At 40.1% G+C, this 14,270-nt stretch overlaps 1 protein-coding gene across 4 annotated transcripts in view; it reads left to right on the forward strand.

The window, feature by feature from the left end:
• The window catches only part of rb1cc1 (RB1-inducible coiled-coil 1), a 311,576-nt gene that overhangs the window by 93,161 nt on the left and 204,145 nt on the right, over window positions 1–14,270 (forward strand). For all 4 annotated transcript variants that reach the window (XM_043688321.2, XM_043688325.2, XM_043688324.2 and 1 more), the window contains one exon: window positions 10,612–10,774. In XM_043688321.2, the coding sequence (XP_043544256.2) occupies window positions 10,612–10,774 (163 nt within the window). The remainder of the gene's footprint in view (window positions 1–10,611; window positions 10,775–14,270) is intronic.

Consider the following 14,270-nt stretch of genomic DNA (forward strand, 5'->3'; position numbering starts at 1 on the left):
TCTATTTATCCTACCCAAGCCCCTCGTGATTTTGTAAACCTCTATAAGGTCATCCCTCAGCCTCCGGCGCTCCAGGGAAAACAGCCCCAGCCTGTTCAACCTCTCCCTATAACTCTCCCTATAACCCAAAACCCTGGCAACACCTTTGTAAATCTTTTCTGAACCCTTTCAAGTTTCACCACAACTTCCTAATAGGAAGGAATCAGAACTGCACGCAATATTCCAACAGTGGCCTAACCAATGTCCCGTACAGCCGCAACATGACCTCCCAACTCCTGTACTCAATATTCTGACGAATAAAGGAAAGCATACGAAACGCCTTCTTCACTATTTTGTCTACCTGCGATTCCACTTTCAAGGAGTTATGAACCTGCATTCCAAGGTCTCTTTGTTGTACTAATGTCTTTTTCATAACTGAGTTTCCTGCCAATCCTTGTATCATCAGGAAAATTAGAAACCATATCTTTGGTCTCTACATCCAAGTCATCTATATATATTATAAATAATTGAGATCCCATCACTGATGCCTATGGCATACCACTCATTGCATCCTTCCAACCTAAAAGTTTCTCATTTATGTCCATTCTTTGCTTCTTATTGGCTAACCAATCCTCCATCTCTGGCAAAAGGATGTCCATTCTTATAAAAGGAGCTTTTGTTTTGCTTCCTAACCTTTGACGGGCACCTTGTAAATAGCTGCACGAGTACAGTGGAATACATCCACTGACTCCTCTACTTCCCTTTCACAAAATCACTTTCACCCTGCTTGTGTGCAATAAGATTTTCAAATTGCCTTGCCATATGACATCCTTAATCGATTCAAACATTTTTCCTCTGATAGATATTTGGTTACCTGGCCTGTAGCTTCCTGTTTTATGTCTCACTGCAATTTTAAAAAGTGGAGTTACATTAGCTATTTTTCAGTCTGATGGGAAATTTCCAGTATCTAGTGAATTCTGGAAAATTAAAAGTATTACATCTCCACTCTCAGCAGTCACTTCACCCTCGGATGAATTCTATCAGGACCAGGGAACCTGTGAAATTTTGTAAGAGTTTTCTCAATACTCTTTCCCCCAATGATTGTACTGTAATTCAGTTGCTCAATCCCTTTCACATTCTGATTCAGAATTATTTTGGGGATACTATATTGAAGACAGACAAAAATCATATACCATTTCCATTTTTCCACTAATAATACCCCAGTCCCCTTCCCTGTCCAGAGAGCCAACATTCCCCTTACTTCCTCTTACTTTTCAAATGCTTGAAGAAACTTTTAAATTCGTTTTTATATTTCTAACTTGCTTGATATTACATTGTAATTTCTCTCTCCTTATTTCTTTTTGTTGTTCTTTTAACGTTCTTCATATCTTCAGGCACTTCTGGCCTGCTACGCATCTTTTCTTTTCATTTCAATTTAATAATATCTTCAGCTTCTTTAGTTGGCACTGATGGTACACCCTTCCCTTAGAGTCTTTCTTTCTCACTAGGGAACACCACTGCGGAGTCCTTCTAATGTGAAAAACAACCATATCTTGCTTTCATCCTGCAGAGTCATTTCTGGATCTGTACTGTTCCACACATGGGAAGGGCCTAGGGACGTTTCAGTGTTGACTCCGTACCCCAAAAGGTTTCATGGCATTGTGTAAATCATAACGAAGGAAAGCTTCTGTTCCACCTACTGCTTATCTTCAGCTGATCTGTCAATGATGTTCAAGCACCGATGTTGAGCACCATTTGGAAGAAATACTGAAGGTGGCATGGACACACAACAGAGAGATGTTAGGGTGCTTGTCCACAGATCCCTGAAAGCACAGGACAATTAATATGGTGGTTAAAAAGGCATATGGGACACGGCCTTAATCAGTTGTAGCTTAGAACATAGAGCAAGGAGGTTATATTGGAGATGTACAAAACTTTGGTTAGGCCACAGTTGGAATTCTGTGTGCACTTCTGGTTGCCACACAATTAAAACAACATGATTGCACTTGAGGGAACATAGAAGAGACTCGCCAGGCTACTGCTTGGGTTAGAGCATTTTAGCTGTGAAGCGAGGATGTTTAGAGAAGTTTGAGGGTGGACTTGATAGAGGTGCATGGCCAGAGTAGATAGGAAGCAACTGGTCAATAACAAGGAAGAATATTTCTTTTCAGGAGAAGAACAAGGTGTTTAAAGGTGATATGAGGGCAGCACGGTGGCTCAGTGGTTAGTACTGCTGCCTCACAACACCAGGGACCCGGGTTCGATTCCAGTCTTGGTGACTGTCTGTGAAGAGTTTGCACATTCTCACCGTGTCTACGTGGGTTTCCTCAGAGTGCTCCGGTTTCCTCCCACAAACCAAAGATGTGCAGGTCAGGTGAATTGGTTAAAATTTCCCATAGTGTTCAGGGATGTGTAGGTTAGGTGCATTAGTCAGAGGTAAATGTAGAGTAATAGGGTCTGAGTGGGTTACTCTTCCAAGGGTCGGTGTGGACTTGGTGGGCCGAATGATCTGGTTTCACACTGTAGGGAGTCTTTTTGAAAAAAAGCCCAGAGGGTGGTGGGAGTTTGGAATGCGCTGTCTGGGAAGGACCTTTACAAAGTACATGGATGAGTACTTGAAATGTCATAACATTCAAGGCTATGGGCCGTGTATTGGAGAGTGGTATTAGTGTAGATATGTCACTGAGGACTCAGCGGGGTGAAAGACCTCTTCTATCTGCAAAATCCTATGACACACAGGATTAAAGATGTCAGTGTCCACAAGCAAAATGTCTCAGGAGCTCTAGTACTGACTGAGCTGGCTACATCCCAAAAAACATAATTGCTAACCTGAACCTGGGTCGGTGGTGATACAACCAACACAAGGGAAAAGTGCTGTTAACCTCACCTGCACCTACCTAACTTTGGGCACCAACTTGCTAATTGGGGTAGATTCAGAACAAATCTTTCATCTGAAAACTGGGCATCTGAGAGATGTGGTGGACCATCAGCAGCAGCAGAATTGTATTTCACAATTTTTAACTTCTTTGTCTGGTATGTCGTTCAGTTTATTATTATCGGCAAGCTGGGGATTCAACCCTGATTTACTGAGGAGTGTGGGAGAGTATATTTGGTGCATGCACATCTTGAAAGGGATTGTCAATGGACATAAGATGAACTTCTAAATACTAAACTATAAAGGCAGCTTGCTGTAAATAGCTAAGCGATCCTTCAGCAAACACAATGGTTTGTGTGAGTATTAAACAGAAAACCGCTTAATGTAGAGAGCTAAGTGATACTGCATACAACAATCCAGATCCAGGCTCTCTAGTAAAATCATGAAAGATTATGAATGAATAACAGGATGCAGATACTCAGAGTTATACAGCACAGAAACAGATCCTTCAGTCCAACCCGTCCATGTCAACCAGATATCTTAAACTGGTATAGTCCAATTTGCCAGCATTTGGCTCATATCCCTCCTAAACCCTTCTTGCTCATTTGCCCATCCAGATGTCTTTTAAATGATGCAATTATACCACCTCCACCACTTCCTCTGGCAGCATGTTCCATACATGTAGCTGCACAAACAAATTATCCCAAAGTCCTTTTTTAAAATTTATCCTCCCTCACCTTAAACCTATGCCCTGTAGTTTTGAACTCTCCTATCGTGGGGAAAAAAGACCTTGGCTGTTCACTCAATCTGTGTCCCTCGTGATTTTATAAACCTTCATAAGCTTCAGCCTCCAATGCTCCAGGGGAAAGAAAGCCCCAACCACTGCAGCATCTCTCTATAGCTTAAACCCTCCAACCCTGACAACATCGTTGTCCATCTTTTCTGAACCCTTTGAAGTTTTAACAACATCTTTCCTATAGCATGGAGGCCAGAACTGCACACAGTTTCTAAAAGTGGCCCAACCAATGTCCTGTACAGCCGCAACATGACCTCCCGACTCCTAAACTCAGTGCGCTGACCAATGATGGCAAGCTGTATTGACCGCCCTGTCTACCTGTGACTCCACTTCCAAGAAACTATGCATTCGCACCCCTAGGTCTCTGTTCAGCAACACTCCCCAGGGCCCTACCATTAACTGTACAAGTCCGAGGAGAAAGTGAGGACTGCAGATGCTGGAGATCAGAGTCCAGAGATTGGTGCTGGAAAAGCACCACAGATCAGGCAGCATCTGAGGAGCAGGAGAATCAACATTTCAGGCATCAGCCCTTCATCAGGAATGAGGCTGGGGGGCTGAGAGATAAATGGGAGGGGTGGTGAAGGTTGCTGGGAATGCAAAAGGTAGATGAATGTGGGGGAGAAGGTGATAGGTCGGAGAGGAGGGTGGAGAAAATTTTGGGAAGGATGATGGACAGGTCAAGAGGGTGTTGCCACGTTGGTCCCAAACCTCCAACTTGCTACTGCCCTCTTGACCCACTGTCCTTCAGTTGACCTTATCAATAAATTACTACAAGTTAGTTTTAATTCGGCGACTTACTCAGAAATCTCACAGACAATCAAATCCTGAAACAACGGTTTAAACTTTTATTGTATGTAGCAACCAAAGTAAGACCCCTTAAGTAAGCAAGTTAAGCCTTGCAACTCAACTTGGCTATTACCCGATTAGTGGTGGAATCTAGCCAGGATTCTAACCTGTCTGTCTTTGGAAATGTCCAAGGTTCTATCCTTGTGCAGTGTTGTACTTCAAAATTCTGCTTTTGAGTTGTTCTGGTGTTGGATTCTTATCAATTTTCTCTCAAGTTTGTGGTTGACTTTATTGATGATTGAATGGATTCTTTCATCCCCAACATTGATTACATTTCTGGAGACCTCCAGTCTATAGCTTCCCTTCTTAGCTGAAGTAGCTCCTCTATTCTTTCCTATACTCTGAGTTAGCGGTCTGTTTAAAAAACAGCTTTTCCTGCAGTTAACTCCTTTTAGTTCAGGACGGCTGATGTAATTGCCTATTTGTCAGGTAGGTTGATAGCAGTGTTATTTCCCCTTTCCCAGGGAACAGCTTCTTTGTTGCTTCAACTCCTTCCCAGGGATGGTTAATGAACATATTGGTTTTAATTGCTTAACGACTGTTTTACCTTGTCTTCTTAAGAAGCAGTTTATTGCTGATTCATTCCATATGTAATGAGTTATCTTTGATTCTTTCAATCCATTAAGTGCTTAAAGTTCAAGTTTACACTGTGTCACAACCTACCCTATCCCTAGTTACCCTCTTGCTCTTAATATAAATAGAAAGTGCCTTGGGATTTTCCTTAATACTACTTGGCAAGGACATTTCTTAGCCCTTTCTAGCCCTTCTGATTTATTTTAAGTTCATTTATGCTTCCTTTATATTCCTCAAGTGACTTGCTTGATTTCTGAAAGTTACCATTTTTTTCCAGATCGTGCAGAATGCCGTTGTAAGTAACCTCCCGCCCAATGTAGCATTTTCAGCCGAAGATCAATTTTATCTTTTCCATAACTATCTTTATACCTTGGAAATAATGATCACTGCTCCCAAAATGCGCCCCCTCCCCCCAAAAAAACAAACTTCGATCACCTGGCCAGGCTCATTCCATGGATCAAGGTCTAATACAGCCCCTTCCCTAGTTGGACTATATATACATATTGTTTCAAGAATCCCACCTGGATGCACCTCTCAAATTCTAACCCATCCAAGTCTTTGACACTAAGGGAATTCCAGTAAATATTGGGGAAATTTAAGTCACCCACTACCACCACTCTGTTTTAGCCTTTTTCCATGATCTGCTTATATTTAAAATAGAATAAAATCCTATGTGTGGAAACAGGCCATTTGGCCCAACAAATCCACACCAAACTTCCGAAGAGCTTCCCACCCCTGCATTTCCTATTGCTAGCATACCTAACCTACACATTCTTGAACACTATGGGTAATGTAGCATGGCCGATCCACCTAACCTGCACATCTTTGGACTGAGAAGAAACTGGAGCACCTGGTGGAAACCCACAGTCATGGGAAGAACATGCAAATTCCATAGAAACAGTTCCTGACGCTGTGCAATGGCAATGCTAATCACTGAGCCACTATGCTACCCTTTTAAAGAAGATAGGCTGTCAATTTTTCCATTTTGCTTTGGTGTTTAAACAGTGTGAGATAATAATTGTATTTCCATGGCATCTCCCTTTTTCGTTGAAATTTCATCTACATGTCTAATTGTATAAGCCTGTGATCTGATCACAATACAATCAGGAAATAATCTAGAATGTTCCTCCTTCACAAACCTATCTGGAAGCCTGTATCAATGGTTGACTTTCCTTGTGTTGCTCAATATATTTATTGATTTATTTCCTTGAGTGTAAGAGTATAGAACTACCTCCTCTTATAAAATATAAAATACTAATAACCTTTATTGATTTGTTTCTTTGTATCAATCATCACGCAAGAACGTTCTTGATTATTCTGGGTCATCTCTTTGAAGGAACATTGTTAATCTGTATCGCTGCTCCAATTTAAATTCCCATTTCCGTTCCTAATGTACCCTTTTCTAAGGATTCTTTAGTCATTTCTACTTCTGTAATTGATCTCCCCAATAGCTTATCTCCATTGTCAATATAGTTTTCTTTTTGTCACTTTTAGATTCCAGCCTTTCTCCTTTTGTTATTTTGGCCTCCTTCTATTGTTCCCTGAAAGTAATACCTTTTGCATGTTCTGCTTTTCTACTCCAGCTTCTGTATGGGCACATGTAACTGTCTGAGTGAGAGATCATACCAGTACAGTTGCTTCATGGGTGTTTAAGACTTATCTAAATGAGTTTTGAAGTTTGTCAGAATACTATTTCTTGTGATCAAAGTCACTAATCACATGCCATTTATTTTCCTTTGGAAATTCTACAAGTCTTAACTTTTACTTACTAAGCTTCAAATACATTCATATTGCTCTTTTAACAGCTTCATAGTCTGCCGATTGGTACTCTAACAAATAGTGTTGGTTCGCTCAGTTAGCTGGACAACAGGTTTGCAATGCAGAATGATACCATCGGTGCAGGTTCAATTCCCACATCAGCCTAGCTTATTATTAGGGCTCAACCTTGTCCCTCAAGTTAAACTTACCACCAGTTGTCTCCCTCTAATGGGAGAGCAGCCTAGTCAGGTAGTACCATAGCAACTTTACCTTTTCCTATTTTGATAAACTGATCCATAACTGTACCTATTAGGATGTTCACACTGAAGTCTAAATTTCTTTTGGTTACTTCAACTTCACATCAAATTAAATGTTTTTCAAAAAATCTTCCAATACTGTTCTTCTTAAATGTTGGCACTAGGTGTGGATTTCTAGTTAAATCAAATTCCTTATTGGAACCATGACCATCCTCCAAACTACTACCTTCTCTTCCTTTTTAGGCTTTTGTTTGACAAAATTATGTTTGATATATCTCTTTGCAATTCAAAGATTTCAAATTCAATTTCTTTTTTCTCTACATTCCAACTGTAGGTTCCAGTTCTTTCCCTCTTTGTTTCTTCTCATGTACCATCGCTCTTTTAATTTTTTTCCTAGTTTTATTATTAGTTCGTGTTTTTTTTAAATTTCAAAGTAAAACTTAGCTGATTCTAACAGCAACACACCTATTTCATATTTTTCTGTTCTTAAGTTCTAAATGTTTAATTACTTCAGTCTCATCCATTTTTATTTCTACATTCAATTCACCCACTAACTCTGCAGCCTCAGTCAAAAATTTCAAATAATTCATTGTTTAATTTTCTATTCCTAGGACATACAAATCAGGAGCACAGCTCCTTGAGACTGTCCCACCATTCAGTAAGATCATGGCTGAACTGTTTGTTACCTGAAATCTACATTTATTTCCATCCCTAACAATTTTCAACTTGTGAAACTAAAATTGATTTACCTACTTCTGCCTTTAAAATATTCAAGGACTCTGTTGCCAGTGCCTTTTCAGTGTTGCACGAGCCTCAAAGAAAATATTTTGCTGCATCTCTGTTTAATGTTACATCTGAAAGCTGGCACTTCTGACTTCTGTTATAAACAAATATGATAGCTAATTTGGGGAACAAAGAAAAGCAAGTGATAGTGGTGGGACATTTTTCTGGTAGAGACCATAACTCTTAAGATTTAAGATAGCTAAGGAAAAGGACAAGGTTGGGCTGGAAATAAAGGCTCTGAATTGGGTGATGGCTGACTAATAAGACAAGGTCTAGCCAAAGTGTGATAAGACAGGATCTGGTTAAAGTTGACTGGGTGCATCGAGGAAAATCTACATCAGAGTAGTGGGAGTCATTTAAAAAGAAAATAATAAAAGTGCAGGTCAACATCTCTTTATAAAGACAAAAGGTGGGGAAAACAAGACCAGAAAACCCTTGATGTTAAGGTTAGTACAAGATTGGATAAAGTGAAGGGGGTGTGAAGAAACTTCTGCTAGATATTAAAGGTTAAAAGCAGTAGAAGTGCTTGAATACAGAAAGCGCAGTTACTTTTATAAAAAAGGAAAGCAATGAGGGGGCATGAAATAAATGGGAATGCAAATTACCTTATTCGTACATTTAAGAGCAAGAAGACAGCAAGAGAAAGAGTAGTGTCCATTAGAGACCATAATGACAATCTGTTGGTGGAGCCACAAGACATAGCTGAAGTTTTAAATGAGTACCTTTACATCTGTATTCACTGTAGAGAAGCATATTGTAACTTTAGAAATCAAGGAAGAGGATTATGATACAGTTAAACAAATCACAATTGAGAGGGAAGAAATATTATCAGTTCGAACAGTCTTAAATTGGACAAATTCTCAGGCAATGATGAGATGTATCCTGAGCTGTAAAGGAAGCTTAAGGGAGATTTGATAGATCTTTTAAAAATCATGAAATGGCTGGATAAAGTAGATAGGGCGAAACTGTTCCTGCTCGCAAAAGGAGAAAAGAATGAGAGTACTTGGGTTTAAAGCAACATGCAAACAAAGAAGAGTAATGTGGAAAAAGGCTTATGGAATGTAAAATGTTCAATCAAGGCATTCAAAAAAGATTTGGATAGAAATGGTTTGCAAGGGTATGGGGAAAAGGCAGGAGGTTTGACACAATGTAATAAAACTTTTGCAGGCATGGCCACCTGCTTCGTAATGATTCTGTGACAAGTCACAGGACACCAGGTTGTAGTTCAACAGGTTTATTTGAAATCGCAAGCTTTCGATGTGCTGTTCCTTCACCTGATTCTGTGATATAGAAGAGGTTTTTAAACTACAGGAAGATTTGGACAGGCTAGTCCAATTGGCAAAACATTGGCGGGTGGAGATTAATCGAGATAAACATGAAGTCATGCATTTTGGGAGGATATGCAATGTAAAGATGTACATGATTAATGGGGTAGTACCTTGTTGAGTATGTGCATAGACCCTTGAAAGCAATAGGACAGATACATGGGCGGGTAAGGAAGTGTAGGAAATACTTGCTTTTATTAGTTGAGGCATTGAATACAAAATGGAGGGATTAGGCTGGAGCAGTCATGGATGTTTGTTAGACCACAACTGGACTGTTGTGTGTAATTTGGGGTCACCACACTGTAGGAAGAATGTGCTGCACTGGAGAAGGTGCAGAGGTAGATTCACTAGGATGTTGCCTGAGCTGGAGCATTTCAGCTTACATCAGGGTTGTTTTTCTTAAAGCAGAGAAGGTGATTGAGGTCTACAAAATAATGAGGAGCAAGGGTATGGGGAAAAGGGTATAGGATTGATAGGAATAACCTTCTCCCTTTGGTTGGAGGTCAGTTAACAGAGCATAGATTAAAGGGGCGCAAGTAAGTTATGAACACTTGAATCACCAAAGCATGCCAGTTCAGGTGTTGTGAAATGAATTTGAGAGATAGGTGCTTAATGAAAGGTTATACCCAAAACGTTGACTTCTCTACCACCACTTGATGCCTGGCTTGTTCCTCCAGACTCCTGCCTGTCTACTGATGACCAACATGGGCATGGTAGACCCCCCTTTCCTGATGAGCTTACATTCGAAACTTTGATCTCCTGCTCCTCGGATGCTGCCTGACCGGCTGTGCTTTTCCAGCACCACACTTTTTGACTGAGGGTAAAATTCGAAACAAGTGAGCAAAGAAGTCGGACAGTTCAGGATACTAGAGGCTTTAGTACTGCTGTGGTTCAAATTGTTGGAATATGTTGGTCTTCAGGGTTATACTTTTTGCACTTGCTTTGTATACTACTGTTAGTAAAAGTAAAGTGTATAGGGAAAACATTAGCTACCTTCACTTATTTCAAACGCTTCATGTTTGAAATTAAACCTTGACACATACAACTACCTCTTCATATTGCCGTCTATTTTGTTCTGATGCAGCTATGGGTATTTATGTACTCTTACTGTTTCTTGGGGTCTTTGTTTTTGTTTCTTGTTCCTAAAAGAACTGAGGACTTTATTTCTCCAAAATACTGTAGGTTATGTGACCTGACATGTATTTGATAAAATTTTCAATGATTCATAAAGGAACATTTTTTTTTGTAGAAGTGCAAATTGGGTCTCATAACAAAATAAGTAGACTGAGTAGACAAAATTATTTACATCTTGGGGTACAGAAAAGAGAATAGTCTAATAATAGTTCTCCAGACAAACTTTGAGAATTTTACTCCATGTCCCGTAGTTGTGGCTTCATATTTTAATTATTTTTAATGCAGCTATGATCCAGTTTCATCTACATCAGTAAAATGGGCCCCTCCAAGTGCCATTGCTGACCTTACAGGAAAATTTCAAGAAGAGAAGGCCAACTTACTAGACCAACTAGAAAAAAGGAATGAAGAACTCCAGAGCCTTAAAACATCACTGATAGCTGAACAACAGGTAGATTTTCTCATGTTGTCTACTGCATAAACACGTGGTTGTTGAAAACTGTTGATTTTAAATGTTCTTAATCCTAGTGCATAAGGTGTCGGCCATGTATGCTATTGATAACGCACTCACCTTGAGTCTGAATGTTGTAGGTTCCAGTCACAATTTGGAAATAAAAGTTGAAAATCTGGACTGGCAGTCCAGTGCAGCAACGAAGGGGTGCAGCAGTATCAGCAAGGTGGATGAAATTTCTGTCTTGATACAGATTCTGTTCACTGGTTGCAAAACTGGTGAAAAACCTGAATTGTTTCTGTGTGGCAGAGACTTGACCAGGAATTCCCTGGATGTTAGAACCATGGAGCTGAATGTCCAGCCTCCCACTCCCCTGAGCGCTATTGACCTACTAGGGGAAAATAACTGTCCTTTGTGAATGGAACAGTGGTTGCTGCTGATACTACTGCAAAGATTCACGTGAGTGCAGATGACCTAAAGAATGTTAAGGAAGAAGGGACAGGGAACTCTGAGGCAGTGACAGAGATGTGGCTTTCAGTGGCTACACTGTCCCACTCCTCCACACCCTCCCCTCCCTTTGATTCCATATTGAACTAAATTGACGTTTATTGTTAATATTCCACATTGATCTATTCCTCCAACCAGCAGATTGGCAAAAAGATTTCTTTTTGAGGGGTCCGGATGTGTAGTCTGTCCCATGATTTAAGTGTGTCTGGTCACAGGAATTTCCATGGTCTGATAGCCGCTCAGCTATCCTCTGAACGTTATTTGCAAAGAGTGACCAGAAGGAGATCTTCAGAGTCTTTAGAATAGCCTTTGTTGTATCTTATAGCAAGGGTCCCAGGATGTCAAACTCTGAGTCGGTGGAGGCTTCGACCAATGGATTACAGTGTCGGTTATATGTTCAAGTTCAGTTACAAGAAATTATCGTATACCAGTTAAAAACATGTAATTATCTAAATCCAATCACAGCTACATTATACATTCAACTGACCAATCACAACATGGCTGTGTATATCTAATTATGATGCAAAATTGATGTGAAGGCTATAAAATCCAGTATCAGCTACAATTTGTTCTTTGACATGATTTATTTCTAGCTTGTATATATCAATTGTCCTCCCCTGTCTGATTCCACTGATGTTTTAATGATTTTTTTCAAGATATTGATGTTCAATGAATAAACAGTCCTTTTGTGGAACTTTGACCATTATCATTTCATTGCCACCTCATAGACAACTTGACATCAGACTAAATGGTTGGGTGATCCCACATTTCTTCCCATAGTTTACAATTAATCTGGCATTGTTTGAACTGTTTGTATCCCTGTGTGTTTATTCACAGCAGCAAATCTCATCTTGCAACTGTGTAGCTTTTAGCATAATTCTGCAAGATTATTTTTATCTCATTCAGTCCCCTCTATTAACTTTATGTTGAAGATACCTCTATGATCCTTCAGTTGGCCAGACCACCATATCTCTGGAGATATTCTAAATTACCCTTCTGTAAATATCAGGTTTTATCTTTTCCCCAACTTTCTTTGGAAGATGCCACTGGTATGTTGCAGAGGTGGTAATATTATTTTAATCACTCTTAGGAAGTGGGTGTTGCCGGTTAGGCCAGCATCTATTGCTGATAAATTACCTTCTTTAACTGCTGCAGTCCACATGCTGTAAATTGACCCATAATGCCATAAGGGAGGGAATCTTTAAGGGAGATTTTGCACGGTTGACAAGACTGTTTCTGCCATTTTTTTACCAGTGCCTAGGTCAATGCCAACTGGTATGTCTGGTTTTGTTCTTTTGTTGAGACTTTGTAGCAATTGATACAACTGAGTGGCTTGCCAAACAAAAAAATGTACTGTAGCTGTTGGAAATCAGAAACAAAAGTAGAAATTGCTGGAAAAACTCAGCAGGTCTCGCAGCCTCTGTGGAAAGAAAGCAAACTTAACATTTCAGGTCCGGTGACCCTTCAGAAGTGGCTTACTAGGCCTTTTCAGAGAGCAGTTAAGAGTCAACCATTTTGCGGTGGGTCCAGAGTCACATGCAAGTTAGACCAAGACCAACTGGCACCAGGTGATGATGGCAGATTTCCCTGAAGTCAGCAGGTGAGGTTTTTCTAACAATCGACAATGCTTTTGTGTTCATCTGTACATTTCTAATTCCAAATAATTTTTTTATTATTGAATTCGACCATCCACTATGGCAGGATTCGAACCTGGGTTCCTAGAACATTATTTGACATTAACTATTATAACTCTAGGCTATCGCCCCTGATATAAGTGGTACATATAAAAATATTCCTACTCCAGTGGTATACACCATTCTGGTTATCTCCTAACAATTGGTTGCACAATTTCATGTATTAAGAAATGGATTGTTTTAAGCTGGTGGCAGCCTGAATAGCTCTGTTTATTTGTACTTGCCCTTTCTGAAGCACCTGAAGTATTCTGTGGCCAATTTGCGTAGCCCTCTGCATGGCCTCTTTGACCACCTTTTTAGGGTTCTTGTAAACTTACATTCATCTGCCAGACCACAAACAGGTAGCCAGATGTATTGCTGGACAGTTGAAAATCTCCACAATCAATGAATCGTTACTTGCACGTAAAATCTCTGGTTCACAAATTAAGCCCCTGGAGATTATTTTTACCTCCGGCGTGATGAAACATCATTGAGTTGGGCCCACCTCTATATAACAAACTTTATAGCTCCCTTTACCAGACGCCCACCTGCTCGAGTAACCACTGGGGGTTCGTGGCTGCCTCAGTGAATGTTGAAGATTTCATTTGGACAGGGAAATAAATAAATGTTGGGGAATGGTTCTGAATGTTGGACCTGACTTCATCTATCAGGCTTTGGGCAAGATTATCACAAGCTCTTCATTTGGCTTGTGTCTCAGTAATTCTAATTAACCTTCAATCATTCTGCAAGAGTTTTAAGAGATCTTCACCTTGTAGGTCAATGGCTGTCAATGCATGCTCAGTCCCTGAGCCTGCACTTAGTCCCTTTCTGATTTCTCTAGCAGCCCAGGAGGAATAGCAATTTAATTCAGATAGTTGTACTGACTTAACTACTAAGTTTGCGCTCCCAAAAAATCCCCAATACTTCCCGTCAAACTTGGACAGTTCTGTAAGTATAATTGCCAAAGATTCTCTGGAATTGGCCTTAGCCTGTTGGCATTGGAATGGTCAGAGCAGGTGGATACCTCCTAACAAACCAGAAATTTTTCAGGCCACCCGTAAGGAAACTTTTCTCAAATCTTGTCGTAAAGTCTTAGCCTTTCCATCCCTGACTAAACTACCTGGGAAGGGAGCACTACCGTTTTTGAGAAATCGGGATGCTTTTGTTATCCAGAAGAACTCAGATTATAACATCTACCATCACACCCAAGTCTATCAATTACATGTGTACATAGTTCTTGACAGTATTTGCCCTCAATACTGGGTTCCTAAATAAAAGCTGGAACATTAGTTGTCAGGTATAGCTAAGGACCGCCC

The sequence above is a fragment of the Chiloscyllium plagiosum genome, unplaced genomic scaffold, assembly GCF_037043375.1.
Source record: "Chiloscyllium plagiosum isolate Xiang-an unplaced genomic scaffold, Cpla_swu_hap1 HiC_scaffold_4, whole genome shotgun sequence".
NCBI lineage: Eukaryota > Metazoa > Chordata > Chondrichthyes > Orectolobiformes > Hemiscylliidae > Chiloscyllium > Chiloscyllium plagiosum.